We start from the raw sequence: 18,014 nt of genomic DNA, 5'->3' as shown, positions 1-18,014 counted from the left end.
TCGATTTTTCAATTTTATTTGGTAGCGCACCCAGGCTATGCATATACATAGGTTAGGATTTAGTTAGTGTTAGGCCCCTCCCATGGAGGATTGACTTCTTCGCAGTGGGAGGGACGAGTACTTGATAGGTTGCATGCAAGCTGTTACAGGAAACCAACATCCTCCTCCAGTGGTAGACAGGTCATGTGTATGCTCGGTGTGTATTCGACCCCACAAGTGGGGCTTGCACTCTTTTGCAGGTAGGCACTAGTCTGTTTTTAAGTAGCGCTGCTCATTTCCTTGCTATGTACTATTTTAATTCGTTTTTGGTCAGCTGCTCCCGCTTAACAGCCATGCTTTTGGTGTATATGCAGAGCTTCTGTTTGGGTTCAAGGTGCGTTTGTAGTTCCTTGGGGGGGCTCAGCGCATCTCTGATTGGAGGCCATTCGGAGGCGGCCTGGTGTTGCGCTGATCCACCTTTTGCACAATTTTCGATTTTTCAATTTTATTTGGTAGCACACCCAGGCTATGCATATACATAGGTTAGGATTTAGTTAGTGTTAGGCCCCTCCCATGGAGGATTGACTTCTTCACAGTGGGAGGGACGAGTACTTGATAGGTTGCATGCAAGCTGTTACAGGAAACCAACATCCTCCTCCAGTGGTAGACAGGTCATGTGTATGCTCGGTGTGTATTTGACCCCACAAATGGGGCTTGCACTCTTTTGCAGGTAGGCACTAGTCTGTTTTTAAGTAGCGCTGCTCATTCCCTTGCTATGTATATTAAAAAGACCACCTCTTTATCAAAAGTGCCAGGACACCCCCCAAGTGCCCGCACTCACCGCACTGGCCTCCTTAGTCTCCGGAGATAGGATTAAAAGCGTGTCGGGGGATTTTTTCCAAACGATCCTCAAGCTTCCTAATGCAACTTGCCCATAAAACTGTAACTAAGGACAGCGGACATAGCGTAATACTGTCAGTTTAATAAAAAGGTTTAAAAGCAATTCCACTCACAAGCCTTGCAGGGTAAACAGTGTTATAGCACACAGTTGGGGTCCCCGGGAACCGCTCAGCCGCTGCAACGTCAGATCCAGACTTGCTCAGTCTCCCCGCCGGCACTACCTACTTGACCAGTCACGTGCATCAAAGCTCCGCCCAGGGGAGGGACCCCAACTGTGTGCTATAACGCTGTTTACCCTGCAAGGCTTGTGAGTGGAATTGCTTTTAAACCTTTTTATTAAACTGACAGTATTACGCTATGTCCGCTGTCCTTAGTTACAGTTTTATGGGCAAGTTGCATTAGGAAGCTTGAGGATCGTTTGGAAAAAATCCCCCCACACGCTTTTAATCCTACCTCCGGAGACTAAGGAGGCCAGTGCGGTGAGTGCGGGCACTTGGGGGGTGTCCTGGCACTTTTGATAAAGAGGTGGTCTTTTTAATATACACACTTTGATGAATCCGGTGGAGGTTTCTCTCTGAGAGTGGATTATACTCGCAGGATTACGCTATATTTTATGTCCTTCTTTTTTTGCATGTGTAAGTGTCTGTCCGTGGATAAAGGTCAATTGGACAGCGTCTGACAAGACTCCCTGGAAATTCTTCTTATTGGGAACTGTGAGACTCTCTGATCTTTTTCATGAGACAATTGTGCGCGTTTCAATACTCTGTGTATTTCACTAGTATTTGGCTCTACCCACATGTCATGGCCACACCACTTTTTTATTCGGTAGCGGTACATTTGCTTAGGGATGACCCACAAAGGTGTACATGTGCTGAAAAGGTTGAGAACCACTGAGTTAAGGCATATTGCATGAGCTATCACTAAAGGTCAGCCATAGCTTGTAGTAGATGTAAACAGTTTTGTTACACATGGACCTATTTGAAAAACATCTTTAAAACAAGTGATGTGAAGAAAGTTGCTGAGATTCACTATTCTAATTTTATATGCTTTTCTGTAATCAGGAGCTGCAGATGAACTTAGTTGATAGAGAAGACATACCAACTATGGAACTCTTGACACAAGAAATTTTCAGTCTAAAGATGAAAATGTCTTCAATGGACTGTTCCATCCAGGATCAACATCACCACAATCAGAAGGTATCTTGGGCAAGCTACTGTATATGAGGTCATTCTGCTATTGTTTCATATAAACATTATACTGGGTTCACACGCGTTGACCATTACAGAGAAAACTTTTTTTCTAATTTTGGTTCTGTGCATTACCACAATGAATTTTAAATGGAAATCTAAGACATAGTCTAACTCATGGGCCAAATTGTTTATTAAAAGAGAACTGTAGTGAGAGGTATATGGAGGCTGCCATATTTATTTCCTTTTAAGCAATACCAGTTGCCTGGCTGCCCTGCTAAACCTCTACCTCAAATACTTTCAGCCATAGACCCTGAACAAGCATGCAGCAGATCAGGTGTTTCTGACATTTTTGTCAGATCTGACAAGATTAACTGCATGCATGTTTCTGGTGTGATTCACACTACTGCAGGGAAATAGCTCAGCAGGGCTGCCAGACAACTGGTATTGCTTAAAAGGAAATCAATATGGCAGCCTCCATATACCGCTCGCTACAGTTCTCCTTTAAGATTTTTATTGAACAGTCTCAAACGAAGTGGCATAACTACAGCGCCCACAAGGGGCTCACTCCACCCCCTTCTGCAGAGTGCAGCAATTGAATATTTACCTGCTGCTTTGGGTCTTCTCTGATCTTCCTAACAGCGAGGCACTCTACTCTGCATACCTCAGTCTCATGAGGCATGTCACGTGATCAGAAGATGGAGGTATGGGAGCACAAAGCGTGCCGCTGCCAAGAAGAACAGAGGAGACACGATGCATTGCTGGAGCAAGTAAATATTACATTGTTCCACTGCTCCACCCTGCTATGTGGGGAGATGTTGTTGGGGGAGGGGGGGGGGGATGTGTAGGTGATTGTTTTGCCGGTCACCCGATCTGAGGAGGGGGTTGATTTTGCGGTGGGTTGATGCTATACCCCGGGTCAAGTAGACAGTGTTTCAACTAAAAACACTGTCACTGATATTTGCATCTGGATGGGAAGGCAGTGTTCTGTGGTTCTTTTATTACTTGGGGGGGGGGGGGGGGGGGGGCATAAAGTGGCATGGAGGGCTGCATTTGGCCTGTGGGCTTTCAGTTTTACAGCTGTGGTCTGGAGTATAGGGAAAAATAGAGGAGTTGGGCCATATGCAACTCACTTTTTCTCCTAGGAGATTCTTCAATTAAAAACATACAAAAATGTAGGTGAAAAAGTATTGTCAAAACTATTCTGAGTATTTTCTTGCTTGCTGGTAGCTTTAAAGGCAGTTAGTTATAGGTTGTGAAACTATCACCTAGGAGAAGACTTAAAAGAAAAAGTGAATTGAATGAGGCCCAGTCTGTTTAGTGATAACTTGTTAGTTAGCAGTTGTTAACCAGAAATCATATATTTCACGGAGCAAATCTTTTTGTCATTCAAAAAGTAATACCATGTAGGCCCCTTTTTCAGTTTAACTTTTTCTCCTGCGTTTTGTCCTAGGAGATCATTTTTCATCTTACATTTTAAAATATCTTTTTAGTGCTTATATTTCTGAGGTCAAATTACAACATATGTGGGTGGGATGTGGAACAGTTAAACATGGCCCTGCCTGCTCTAATCTCCTAAATCTCCTACTTGTTCATCATGGTGAAGGGTGGCTTCACTATCCTATAAACAGGCTTTGGAAGTAGTAGATGTGAGGACTGTCATACTTTCCTGAGAACAGCAGAGTTTTGAATAGCAGACTGCCCTGTGTGGTGTACAGGTTGCACTGTTTGTTTCTCTTCCATGCTGAATTTCAACATTTACTTTCACAATTACTATAACAACTTGCGAGGAGTGTTGAGTTACTGAGTTTGTCATGTCTCTCATACTGCGTATTTATTTTTACTGCATAGGTCTTTAAGTTGCTTGAAGAACTGATTGAAAACAAAACTAGACTGAATGAGGTTCTGCAAACAGAGAGGCAACTTTATAGCTGCTTATTAAAGTGTCGCTCAGATTGTGACAGGTAAGTACAAATCTGTTTACATCAAGCATATTAATTTTTTATTGTAATTATTTATTGTTTGCTGTGAGTGGTCTACACTTACAAATGACTTTATTATATTTCGTGATTGGTTCTGGGCTGCATAGTAGCATTTAAGGGTTCTATGTGCAGATGTGCAAGCTTCATCACTTAAAACAGGACATAAATGGAAGTGACAATGTACTTACCTCACAATAAATAAGAAAATAGGTAATGAGGCTACCTTGGTATATATTGTGTTCTGAGCTCACTTTTTACTCTAAGTTGGATATCCTTGTGCCTTTAGTCTTTTCATAGCTGCCTTGGCCTCCTGTTTGGAAGTCAAAAGCATCAGAACTGTTTCTGTTAATTTTGGTAATTTCGCCCACCAGTATTGTTGGAGGTGGCTGACACCTACTGGCTTGCTAGAATTACCAATAGTTGGCTAATGCCAAGTTGTAGTTAGAACATGAAATATTGAGGGGTCACCTGTCACGGAAGAGCCGTGAGACCAGAAAACGCAATCGCAATCGGTTTCCTGAACCGATTGTCGTTGCGTTGCCAGATCAACATTTGATGTCCAGGGGGGGTCTTCTTTTGGAAATCTAGCTTTCATAGCTGCTAGAGTCTGTTCATGAAGCCTTTTACCTGTGACTTGTTAATTAGCCAGAGGTGTGAAACCCTAGCTGGAATCCTGGTGTAAAACTCAAAGGTTGTTCTAGCTGGTCAAGCTTAGATGATAATTAGCACACCAAAAGGTGGCTTTCATCCAGGGGAAGCCAAAAGAAGCTAGCTCCACGGGGGTCCACTGAAGAACTCAGACACAGTGGCACCGCTGGGAACAGATTTAAATGCATGTGGTTTATGATTTCTGTCTGTTAAATGAAAACTGTGTAGAGCACAGCTATGAAATTCATATAGTCTTATTCGTTAAAATCTGCCCAATGTGCTAAAATATAAAATTCATAACAATAACCCGTCCTGTTATTGGTGTATGACCCTTCTCAGGGACAGGACAGCCTAACGCACTTATGCAAGGTGTCATATTAATTGGTATTTTATGACAATTATGAATCCGCTGTCTGCCTAAATATGACATTTATCGTTTATAAGTTAGTGTTTTACAATTTAAGCTAAAAAATTCCCCTAGAATGAGGTGGGCTGTCATTGGTGGGTAATTCAGAGGGGGCAGGCATTGCCACACCCCCAAACCAGCTTTATCAAAAGCACATTGCAAGCAGGCGGACTTCAGTCCTCCATCTTAACATCATCTGGATTACAACTAGACCTGCTGCTGGGCAGAGGACCACCCAGCAGCCATCTTGGAACTGTAATATCTGCTTGGATTATAAAATATGCCTAAAGGCCTATGATTCTGAAACCAAGGACTTTGCATTTCTTTTCCTAGAAGGACATATTTCCACATGAACTTAAGTATTTTCTTTCCTTATTTTTATTTTCCATACTGTGCTATTATTTGTCTCTATAATTGTTGATTTTAACGTTTTTTTGTATATATTAATTATTTATATTGCATTTATAATAAACGACGCTAACGTCATTTATTTGTTCGGCTACACCTATTATTCAGCAACACAAAACCGAACCTAGCTTCTGAAGAGTCGCTTCTATTGTACATCTCCCAACCAGCTCCGTCTCCACCCTATCCTTTCCTCACATCCTTAACTCCTACTACCACTGAGGAAGTCAACCACCTACTGCAGACTTCCCATACCACTACTTCCCCCCTTGACCCCATCCCTTCTGATTTACTCCAGCCTCACTTCACGGAATTGGCCCCAGTCCTCACTACCCTGTTCAACCTCTCCCTATCCACAGGCACCTTCCCCTCAGACTTAAAGCAGGCCACTGTACTACCCCTGCTCAAGAAACCCTCCCTCGACCCCTCGCTACCCTCCAATTACAGTCCTATCTCCCTCCTCCCCTTTGCCTCAAAACTCCTTGAGCATCTGGTTCACAAACGCCTGACCCAGTACCTCAATGCCAACTCACTGCTAGACCCACTGCAATCTGGATTTCGGCCTGCCCACTCAACCGAAACTGATCTCACCAAAGTGGTCAACGACTTTGCCTTAGCTAAAGCTGAAGGTAAATACTCCATTCTCCTCCTCCTTGACCTTTCAGCAGCTTTTGACACAGTAGATCATCCCCTACTCCTCCAGTCCTTGGGCATTCACAATCTCGCCCTGTCCTGGCTTTCATCCTACCTCTCCAACCGCTCCTTCACGACCGCCTTCAATGAGTCCTTGTCCACCCCCAACCACGTCTCGGTGGGAGTCTCCCAAGGTTCGGTCCTTGGCCCCTTACTGTTCACCCTATACACATCCTCCATTGGCAAGGTTATCTCCTCCATGGGTTTTAACTATCATCTGTATGCAGATGACACCCAGATCTACCTCCACACCCCTGACATATCCACCACTACCATGGACAAGATCTCCTCCTGCCTATCAGCCATCTCCGCCTGGATGTCCGCTAGGTTCCTGAAACTAAATCTAGACAAAACGGAATTTATGATCTTCCCACCCCGGCCATCCACGAACCTCCCAGATGTGCATGTCACTGTTAACCACACTACCATTCGCCCTACCTCTCAAGCCCGCTGTCTGGGTGTCACCCTGGACTCCGCACTCTCCTTCACTTCCCACATCCAAAACCTCACAAAGTCCTGCAACTTCCACCTTTGTAACATCTGTAAGATTCGCCCTTTCCTGACCTCTGCCACCACCAAATTCCTCATCCATGCCTTCATAATTTCCCACCTTGACTACTGCAATGCCCTGCTGTCTGGTCTCCCTATGACCCGAACAGCCCCACTGCAGTCCATCATGAATGCGGCAGCCAGAATTATCCACTGCTCCCATCGCTCCACCACGGCAGATCCCCTCCTAGAATCCCTCCACTGGCTTCCTATCCAGTCCAGAATCAGATTCAAGATACTGCTTCTGACCTACAAATCTGTCCACAAAACCTGTCCAACCTACATTTCCGATCTTACTCAGAGGTACACACCTAGCCGCTCACTCCGCTCTTCCAATGAACTTCGCCTAACCGCCCCCCGCATCACCCAGTCCCATGCACGCCTCCAGGACTTCTCAAGAGCTGCACCAACACTATGGAACTCCCTACCTCCACCCATTAGGGCAGCCCCCTCCTTCAGCATCTTCAAGAAAGCCCTCAAAACTCACCTTCTCACTCTGGCCTACTACCCCTCACAAGTGCTCTAAACCCACAGCTGAACTCTGGTCCCCTACCGTCCGTGTCCTTGCCTCTCCCTCTAGATTGTAAGCCTTTGGGCAGGGTCCTCCTCCTTTTGTGTCCTACCTGATCATGCACCTTCATTACTGTGAACCCATGCAATGGATCTGAGTGAACCTAACTTGCCTAATTTCCATGCTCCACCCAGTGACTGACTAAGCATTACCTGGTACTCATACTGTGCTGTGTGATCTGGTTTTCTTGTATTCCTGTATTGTCATATTGCTGTATGTCACCCCTAAATATTGTCTGTAACCTAAAGTAATGTTCAGCGCTGCGTAATATGTTGGCGCTTTATAAATACTATAAATAATAATAATAATATTGTCGATAGCTAGATATAATAGCGTGTGTTTAACCGTTTTATTTGCAGGTCTAGAATCAGCCAGTCAGTGGGTTCCTTTGTCCCATTAGAACAGAGGTGGTGGCAGTTATACCCTGAAATAGTGTGTAATTTGTATTACCGTAACTCACAAGCTCCCTTCTAGTCGATCTGCTGCCAAAATCCCAGCAGTTTCTGCGCACCGAATGCGACCACAGATTGCATGGTCTGTGTGCTGAAACCGATTGGGAGGCATTGTGCGGTCCGGCCACTAGGGGGCTTGTGACAGTTCACCCACAAGATGTAAGAAATACATGACATGGTTATTCAAAAAATGCATGGTTATTCAAAAGTTAAACCAAAATCACCCAAAATGTATGGAGGACCTTTCCTTAATCATCAAGAAAAAAATAAAAATAAAACTACCATACAGCATAATATATTCAGAAAAGGTGTTCACCTCTAAAGATGGGATCAACCCATGAAGAGGTTAGAGATTAACAAGGACAATTGACCTGAGAGGGATATGGAGGCTGCCATATTTATTTCCCTTTAAACAGTGCACATTGCCTGGTTGTTCTTCTGATCCTCTGCCCCTAATACATTTAGTCATAGACCCTGAACAAGCATGCAGATCAAAAGTTTGACTGCATTTGCCGCATATTTATTTCAGGTGTGTTATTTAGACAATACCGATGTATGAAAGATTGGCAGGCTGCTGGGCAACTGGTATTGTTTAAAAGGAAATACATAGGACAACCACCATATCCCTCTCACTTCAGGTGTTCTTTAAAGGACCACTTTCGCAAAATGTATTAAAAAAAACGAATGTATTAATACTGAAGATAAAAACTAGCAGAAGGGATAGTAAAGGGTAAAAAAAAAATCACACTGTTGTTTACACATTCATGATGGCCTGCAGGTGATGGCTCTTACCAATGGCTTATGGGATGCTGTGCTGTGGGGAAGGGGTGGGGGTGGGGGGGGAAACATTCACCTCTCCTAGAGGTGGTAGATCTTGGAGTATCCCAATGGCATTTGATCTAGTAGTAAAACTGTCACCTGATTTTTAGCCACTGTGCTAAACAAAGAGATGTATCAGCTGTTCTGCTACTTGCTGTGCTTGTGTGAACAGGGGAGAGGTCCTTCATCTACAACGTCTCATCGTCTGTGTCAAACTGATGATTTGTTGCTCCCCCAGCAGTACAGCCTCCCATAAGCCGTTGGTAAGAGCCGTCACATGCTGGCTGTCATGAATGTGTAAACAGTGTGATTTATTAGTTTTATTTTTTATGCATGTTTCAAGGCACCTGTCTTCAGTAGGCATAGACAATGAGAAGCAAATCTTTGATGCAGAATTATGCAATTTTAAATGCAAATGTATGCAGCTTGAAATGGACCAGTCAAATCACACACTGACATCATTTGAAGGCATATGCTGAACACGGAACCACATACTTACCATTTCCCCATGGAAGATTGTAAATATTAATTGTAAAATTTCATGACCACACACAACAAAACATATAGCAGATGTGTCCTTATGTTCACATAAAGGTCTTATGATGACTTCTGTTTGAGTTGTGTGTTCTGGTGCCTTTAAGGATGCAGACGTTGCAAATGAACAGCCATGCATATAAATAATCTAAATTGTTTTTACAGATTAAGTGTAAACTCAACACTCCACAGTGATCTTTTACTTGCACAAGGACTGAGGGATCAGCTTGAAGACAGTTTGATGAGAACAATTGAACAACTAGTTGTCCTGCAGTCAAAAACCAAAGCTGCAAGTGGTCTTGGAGGTGGGAACACTGAGTGTTTGAACTTTCCACTGAAGCATGACAACTAATTGCAGATTCTTGCAGTGGAGTGAATCGTGGTTTTTAACATCTTGTATTGGAGTGAATTGTGATAGTAAACTTGCCCAGTGCACGTTAGCTAACAAAATAGGTCTACTAAAGGGGTTAGTTTGTAACTGATTTAAAGGCTTAAAAGAGAACTACCATTAAACTACTTTTTATTTACTGTTGCATCCTCTCACACCTGGCTTTGCAAAATCAAATACTTTTAAAAGAAAAATAATATCAGTAAGGCTGGATAAAACAACTCAGTAGTGCTTTACACAGGCACTTACAGTGTTAATGTTCACCCTTTTACACTGCATTCTTTCTGTATTGCTATGGTAATCAGGATATCCAGATGCCACAGATCATCTTAGAGCAGAGCAGAAGTGTTTGGATATATCTGTAGGAGTAAAGAGCTTGGCGGTTTCCAACTGATTATACAGGCCAGTTTACTGATCTAGTTGCATAGTTGGTTGGTTGGTTGAAAAAAGACATTCGTCCATCATGTTCAACCAGGGGAAAATACAATTTAGGTACAGCACTGTCCTGAACCCTCACATATCCCAGTTGATCCAGAGAAAGGCAAAAACAAAATAAAAAAAAACCTTACAAAGCTTGGCCCAATTAGCCTTTAAAGAGACACTGAAGCAAAAAAAAAAAATTGATATCATGAATTGGTTGTGTAGTAGGGGTAATTACTAGAACATTGGTAGCATAAAAAATATTCTCATATTTTTATTTTCAGTTATACTTAGCTTTTTTTATAACATTGCATCATTCTCTAATATTTGCAGTTTACACATTAATCAGCATTCTACAGGCCCTAAAAGTTTTTACAGAACAGGCAGTGAACTTTTTACCTGTCTAGCTGTGGATGTCCTTCAATGCTAGGAAAGCATCCAAGCCTGCTTTAAATGCAGATACATCATTTTTGCCATAACTACTTCCTGTGGTAAACCATTCCACATTCTCACCACTCTTACTGTAAACGTCTTTTTAACTACTTAAAGGGAACCAGAGACGAAGCACCCTTGTGTATTTTACCATGTATATCAGTAAGAACATTAGAGAAAACACTTACCATGCTGTCTGTTTCACCCTCACTGCTAAAAGTGTCTGTTAGCAGCAGTCACAAGAATCCCAGACTGAGCAATTAAATCTGGCTTTGCTGGGAATGATTATTGCTGAGTCATTATAGCAAAGCCACAAGGGGGCAGGCTTGGGCTTGAAATAACACCACAGAAGACAGACTTAGCTATAATATTTCTGTAGCAAAGCTAGACGGAGCAGCCTGACTTCTCAGTCGGGGATTCTTATCAGACGTGATAACAGTCAGATTACACAGAGAACAATGAAACAAAGGGCAGATTAGGTGTTTACTGTCATGTTCCCACTGATTTATAAGGTAAAATAGGAGAGGGTGCTTCATCTCTGGTTCTCTTTAACGACCGCCCCCACGCTAATGGGCGTGGTCACGGCGGCAGCCCCAGGACCGCCTAACGCCAATTGGCGTCAAGTCCTGGGGCTCTAATTTGCATGAGATCGCGTGCACGCTGCGCACGCATCTCATGCTCGGAGGGCGGAGCTTCGCCCCCTCTTCAGTGCCGTTCGGGAGACTGTTAGACAGCGTGATCGCTGTCTATTTACTTGTACAGCGCTGCGATCTGAAGCAGCTCTGTACTGGGGACAGCCGTGTCCGTGTGACACGGCTGTCCCCTGGGGGACAAGAGAGCGATCGGCTTTCATAGGCAGAAGCCTATGACAGCCGATCGCGTGATTGGCTGGCTGAGGGGAGGAAGGGGATTTCTTAGAAGAAGAAAAAAGCAGCATTAGTAAAAAAAATTAAAAAATGTTACATAAATAATTATTAAAACATAAACAAGCACAAGGGGGGCGATCAGACCCCACCAACAGAGAGCTCTGTTGGTGGGGAGAAAAGGGAGGGGGGGAATCACTTGTGTGCTGAGTTGTATGGGCCTGCAGCTATGCCTTAAAGCTGCAGTGGCCCATTTAGTTAAAATTGCTCTGGTCTTTAGGGTGGTTTTCCACTGCAGTCCTCAAGTGGTTAAATAGATGGCAAAACCTTTTTTTTCTCCATATGCAGGACATGCACCTTTTCTGGTGTACAAGCCTAGGGATTAAAAATCTTATCTGCCAAGCTTATGTATTGCCCTCTGATGTATTTATACATCCTATACTCTGTGGCCTCACAAGTGATTTACACAGAGGGGGTAGTATACTAGCATCTCATGATTTTATTTCCCGTTGTATGAATCCTAGAATCTTATTTGCTCTAGCTACTGCTGCTACTTGGCATTGAATGCGGTTGCTTAACTTGCTATCAACCGGTATTCCCAAGTCCTTCTCCAAGTCTGATATTATCAGCTGTATGCCATTTATCTTAATGGTGCTATACCATTGGCATGTCCAAGGTCTGTCTGCCCATGTGGCCAAGCTGTCAAGATTATGCTGTAAAATGTCACTATCCTGCTTAGTGTTTATAATTCTGCATAATTTTGTATATTTAAAAAGATGGCAACATTACACTTTATTCAGTTATTTTAATAAATAATACAAAATTGAAAAGGACCTAGTACCGATCCTTGCAGAACCCCACTGCTAACAGTTTAAATGTGATCTGCTTACCACCACTCTTTGTGACTGTCCTTTTAACCAGTCCTCTATTCACATACACATTTTTTTTATATCCTTACTTTCTGTACCAGGCTATTCTGGGGAACAGTGTCAAAACCTTTGCAGAGTTCAAGTATACAGTACAATACTACAAGGCATAGATTGTATTTCAGCAGCCTTTGCAGAGGGGTGAGGTGTATTTCCCTTCTCATCATCAATGAACTGCTCTCAGCCAATCAGTGACAAGCTGGAATGTGGGAAGCGAGATAACAAACTTCCCTCTCCTCAGCAATATACCAAATAGAGCCAGGCTTAATGAGATAAGATTTATTACAGTAGAAACATTTATAATTATATTGAAATGCTTGCAATTCAGGGCCAGGTTGTAGACTGCATAATAAACACAGAGCAATGGGTAAATGGAATTTGATTTTATTACTTACAATCCCGCTTTAAAAAAGGTAAAAGCATGTATGCCAGTCATAGGCAACTGACCCTTTTAAAAGAGAATCACAGAAAATTAGATAAATGGCCTATCGATAACTGAAACCAATTCCCTTAATAACAGGGGGATGCCATGGGGGGCCTAGGTGCCTTATCTATTCTAATATTTTTTTTAATTTTGCCTACACACCATCCTGTGTAAGTCAATTAATGCTGAATGAGGTAGATTGGGAACAACCAAGATCTGTATTATGAGAAACAGGCATCACCTTGGTAAAGGCAGAAGCAAAGCATGTATTTATTTCAGTTTTTGTTTGATCTTCCACAGTTGAGTTCACTGACAAATCTTTTAATAGTCCTATATTCTCAGCCTTCTTCCTATTTGAATTCATGTACTTTTTTTTCGATTTAAATTGGATATATGATTTCAACCCTGAAACCCCTTACACTCTAGGGGGAGTTCACCCATCTCTAAATAATAAATAAATGAACAATTTCCAAAAAGGGGCACTGCAAATAAGTATGAGAAAGTATGTTTATTAAACACTTCAGCCTACAGTGTTGTTTCACCTTATGCATCCGAGCAACTTTTACCTCCCATTCATTCACCAATAACTTTATCACTACTTATCACACTGAAATGATCTATATCTTGTTTTTTCCGCCCCCATTGAGGCTTTCTTTGGGTGGTACATTTTGCTAAAAATTATTTTATTCTAAATCAGGAAGATTAAGAAAGTAATGGAAAAAAATAATTTTCTCAGTTTTTGGCCATTATAGTTTGAAATTAATACATGCTACCGTAATTAAAACCCATGTATTTTATTTGCCCATTTGTCCTGGTTATTACACCATTTAAATTATGTCCCTATCACAATTTATGGTGCCAATATTTTATTTGGAAATAAAGGTGCTATCCAGGCTATCTGGACGGAGACCTAATTGGTTAAACAATTTGTTAAAAAGCTCTTCTATTGCCAACCAGTACACACTCACTCCCACAACTGCAACACGCAAATGTGGGATTCTCAATCACGCTCCTGATGCTGGTCAGTATTTTCTAACATTAAAGCCTAACCTGTGTAATTGTCCGTGAATGGGATCGCTGTGTGATGTAAAGTCCTGCTTCATGGGCTCAGGGGCTTGAAGACAAATCCTCTTCAAAAGTGTAATCGATTACTTTTTCATAATTATTATTTGTAGTGCCCCCTTTTTGGTCTTTACCTTGAAAGTTCATTTTTTTAGATTTCACTTAAAGTCCCTAGCCACTTGTTTTTCAGCTTCCAGTTTTGCTTTTCTTAGATCTACAGTTTGTGTTATCATAAGGTGTATATATATTCTGAAATGACATTAAGAATCTATTTGAAAGTTTCCCTTTTGCTCTTACTGTCCTTGCCCTGTCATTTTCTATACCATTTTTGAGCTTCTTAAAGCTAGTTTTATTTGCGCCCAGCTCTGTTAAGCTGTAGGTCAAATACAGTGACTTGCAAAAGTATTCGGCCCCCTTGAAGTTTTCCACATTTTGTCACATTACTGCTACAAACATGAATCAATTGTATTGGAATTCCACGTGAAAGACCAACACAAAGTGGTGTACACGTGAGAAGTGGAACGAAAATCATACATGATTCCAAAGATTTTTTACAAATAAATAACTGCAAAGTGGGGTGTGCGTAATTATTCAGCCCCCTTTGGTCTGAGTGCTGTCAGTTGCCCATAAACATTGCCTGATGAGTGCTAATGACTAAATAGAGTGCACCTGTGTGTAATCTAATGTCAGTACAAATACAGCTGCTCTGTGACGGCCTCAGAGGTTGTCTAAGAGAATATTGGGAGCAACACCATCGTGAAGTCCAAAGAACACACCAGACAGGTCAGGGATAAAGTTATTGAGAAATTTAAAGCAGGCTTAGGCTACAAAAAGATTTCCAAAGCCTTGAACATCCCACGGAGCACTGTTCAAGCGATAGTTCAGAAATGGAAGGAGTATGGCACAACTGTAAACCTACTAAGACAAGGCCGTCCACCTAAACTCAAAGGCCGAACAAGGAGAGTGCTGATCAGAAATGCAGTCAAGAGGCCCATGGTGACTCTGGCCGAGCTGCAGAGATGTACAGCTCAGGTGGGGGAATCTGTCCATAGGACAACTATTAGTCGTGCACTGCACAAAGTTGGCCTTTATGGAAGAGTGGCAAGAAGAAAGCCATTGTTAACAGAAAAGCATAAGAAGTCCCTTTTGCAGTTTGCCACAAGCCATGTGGGGGACACAGCAAACATGTGGAAGAACGTGCTCTGGACAGATGAGACCAAAATGGAAGTTTTTGGCCAAAATGCAAAACGCTATGTGTGGCGGAAAACTAATACTGCACATCACTCTGAACACACCATCCCCACTGTCAAATATGGTGGCAGCATCATGCTCTGGGGGTGCTTCTCTTCAGCAGGGACAGGGAAGCTGGTCAGAGTTGATGGGAAGATGGATGGAGCCAAATACAGGGCAATCTTGGAAGAAAACCTCTTGGAGTCTGCAAAAGACTTGAGACTGGGGCGGAGGTTCACCTTCCAGCAGGACAACGACCCTAAACATAAAGCCAGGGCAACAATGGAATGGTTTAAAACAAAACATATCCATGTGTTAAAATGGCCCAGTCAAAGTCCAGATCTAAGTCCAATCGAGAATCTGTGGCAAGATCTGAAAACTGCTGTTCACAAACGCTGTCTATCTAATCTGACTGAGCTGGAGCTGTTTTGCAAAGAAGAATGGGCAAGGAATTCAGTCTCTAGATGTGCAAAGCTGGTAGAGACATACCCTTTGCAGTTATTTATTTGTAAAAAAAATTTGGAATTATGTATGATTTTCGTTCCACTTCTCACGTGTACACCACTTTGTATTGGTCTTTCACATGATATTCCAATAAAATTGATTCATGTTTGTGGCAGTAATGTGACAAAATGCGGAAAACTTCAAGGGAGCCGAATACTTTTGCAAGCCACTGTATTACTAAATTATGGTCACTGTTTCCCATGTGTTTTTGAACATTAGATGTAATATCTGCTCTATCTGAAATGACCAAGTCAAGCACAGCATCTCCCCCAGTAACCTTTTTACTAGAGCGATTAGCTTCAATATCCCAGTTAATGTCTGAATAATTGAAATCACCCATCATTTGACCCCATGTTTGCTTGTAGCTTGTTCAAACTGTTGCAGTAATTGTAATTCCTCCATGTAATTTATATGTGGAGGTTTATAAACATACCACAATAAGTAATTGGAAACTCTTGCTTTCTGCATGAATCCTTAAAGGGAACCAGAGACGCCAGAAAAAAGATTTTATACATACCTGGGGCTTCCTCCAGCCCCATACGCATGGATCGCTCCCACGCCGCCGTCCTCCGCTTCCTGTATCAGCCGGTTCCGGGTCCCGTAGTTTCGGCCAGTCGGCATGAGCACGCGGCCTGTTGTCCGCATCACAGGGGCTCCCAGCATACCCTTACGCGTGCAGCTGCGCCGGAAGTGACGGGACCCGGTACCGGAGGATCCAGGAAGCGGAGGATGGCGGCGTGGGAGCGATCCAGGCTTATGGGGCTGGAAGAATCCCCAGGTATGTATGAAATCTTTTTTTCTTTTTCTATGTCCGGCGTCTCTGGTTCCCTTTAACCATACAGACTCCACACCATCACAGTCGTCAGCCACGTCTTCCTTCATAACTAACAAATAGACCCCTCCTACTTTCTTTGTCATTCTTTTTTTATTATTTTTTCAAAAAGTAATTTCTTGCATTGAAAGACATCCATGGCTATAATTACTAGGTAATGCCTAGTGGTGTTGATCCAGGGATTTTATCTGATTGCCATCTGGAGTCAGGAAGGAATTTTTTCCCTTTTGGGGATAATCGGACCATGCCTTGTAAGGGTTTTCGCCTTCCTCTGGATCAACAAGGATATGTGAGGGAGCAGGCTAGTGTTGTACTGGTTGAACTCGATGGACGTATGTCTTTTTTCAACCAAAATAACTGTAACTATGTAATACAGTTTTTAGATCATAATATTCAACATATCTGATAGTAGTACATAGAGAAAGTATGAAATCAGACATACTGTAGCAATAACAAGCAAAACAATCATTGTAAATCCTTCAAGTATATCGTAGGCTACAGATGTGTTTTAGATACAGCTAAGGGTAAGAATAGAGAAAACCAAGATATATCACTATATTATAATGTTGAATGAAGAGCAACATCAAATTCTGTAAGCCCTACCAACCTCCTGTTTAAACTGATCTATTTTTTCTAAACACTATGTAACCTTCCAAATTTACCATCCAGTCATGGCTAGCATCCATCCATAGTAGGACGTTGATTCTTGGTGGTCTCTAGTACTCCAAACAATCTGCAAGATTGAAAGAGACCAGGAGCCCAATGGTGTGATATTGCTAGTGAATTGGGTATGGTGTAAAGATATAAATATACTCACAAAGGAGGGTTGCAAAACTACAACCACCATTAGAGCCTGTGGGGGATAACCATCCAAGCTCTGTATTTCAGGACTGCTGTACAGGCACTGGTCGGTCGCTCTCCTTTAAGTTTTTTTGAAAACACTTCAAAATAATACAACAAAAAACAAGAAAAAATCACCTCTTGACAGGTGTGTAGGACTAGCTGAAAAAACACTGGTAGAGGCACCCTGGGTATAAACTGATATCAATAAAGTAGTAAATGAAAGGTGATATACCTTACCTCTCTTGATGGACTAACCAATACAATTGAAAAGAAAAGTGAAAACATGAAATGCATTGTCCTTATGTGGATGAATTCATTTTTTTTTTATTATATTGGTGTTTCCTTCGATAGAGGTAAGGCATAACACCTTTCATTTACTACTTTTCAATTATTCATACCATTTTTTAACTAGGGCGCCTCTATCAGTATTTTGTCAGACCATCTATCCATGTCTCTGTTATTCCTATAGTATCATAATAAACAATTGTTCAAAACTGAGGCGCCAGATAAGGATAAAATAGTTAAAACCCGTTTAAAAAGCGGGATGAAGTGGTGGACTTACCTCCCACAAGTAGACACACGATCAGTTATTCACTGAAAAATATCTTTATTCAAGTAGACACCAGAATGATAGCAATGCGTTTCATGGGTTACATCCTGCTTCATCAGGCAATATGTGGAGCTAGGAGGAACAAATATACATGCTAGGAACTTGATAATAATATATATATAATTATAAAATATAAAAAATTAGATTCTGGATCAAAAATCCCAATATTCTCTAAAATTATATACAATGGTAAAAAATCAATTCTAGAGAGCGACATTTTTAACCTGAGTGAGGTCTAATCTCTCCACCTGCCTACTCCTCCTCTAATATCTTTAATTAAATGTCAGCAAATGGGCAAAGAGAGTGACAGCAGGTTTCCCCTGTCTGTGACCTCTCTTCATCAGGCGCTCAAACC

General features: G+C 42.0%; 1 protein-coding gene across 4 annotated transcripts in view; it reads left to right on the top strand.

Annotated features, from left to right (window-relative positions):
- Positions 1 to 18,014, top strand: part of LOC137521230 (myomegalin-like) — a 403,861-nt gene that overhangs the window by 244,327 nt on the left and 141,520 nt on the right. For all 4 annotated transcript variants that reach the window (XM_068240204.1, XM_068240203.1, XM_068240202.1 and 1 more), the window contains 3 exons: positions 1,941 to 2,075; positions 3,918 to 4,030; positions 9,291 to 9,430. In XM_068240204.1, coding sequence (XP_068096305.1) covers positions 1,941 to 2,075; positions 3,918 to 4,030; positions 9,291 to 9,430 — 388 coding nt within the window. The remainder of the gene's footprint in view (positions 1 to 1,940; positions 2,076 to 3,917; positions 4,031 to 9,290; positions 9,431 to 18,014) is intronic.

Source organism: Hyperolius riggenbachi, chromosome 6, assembly GCF_040937935.1.
Source record: "Hyperolius riggenbachi isolate aHypRig1 chromosome 6, aHypRig1.pri, whole genome shotgun sequence".
Taxonomy (NCBI): Eukaryota; Metazoa; Chordata; class Amphibia; order Anura; family Hyperoliidae; genus Hyperolius; species Hyperolius riggenbachi.
The sequence above is the reverse complement of the archived record's forward strand: the minus strand, read 5'-3'. Positions and strand labels throughout refer to the sequence as shown.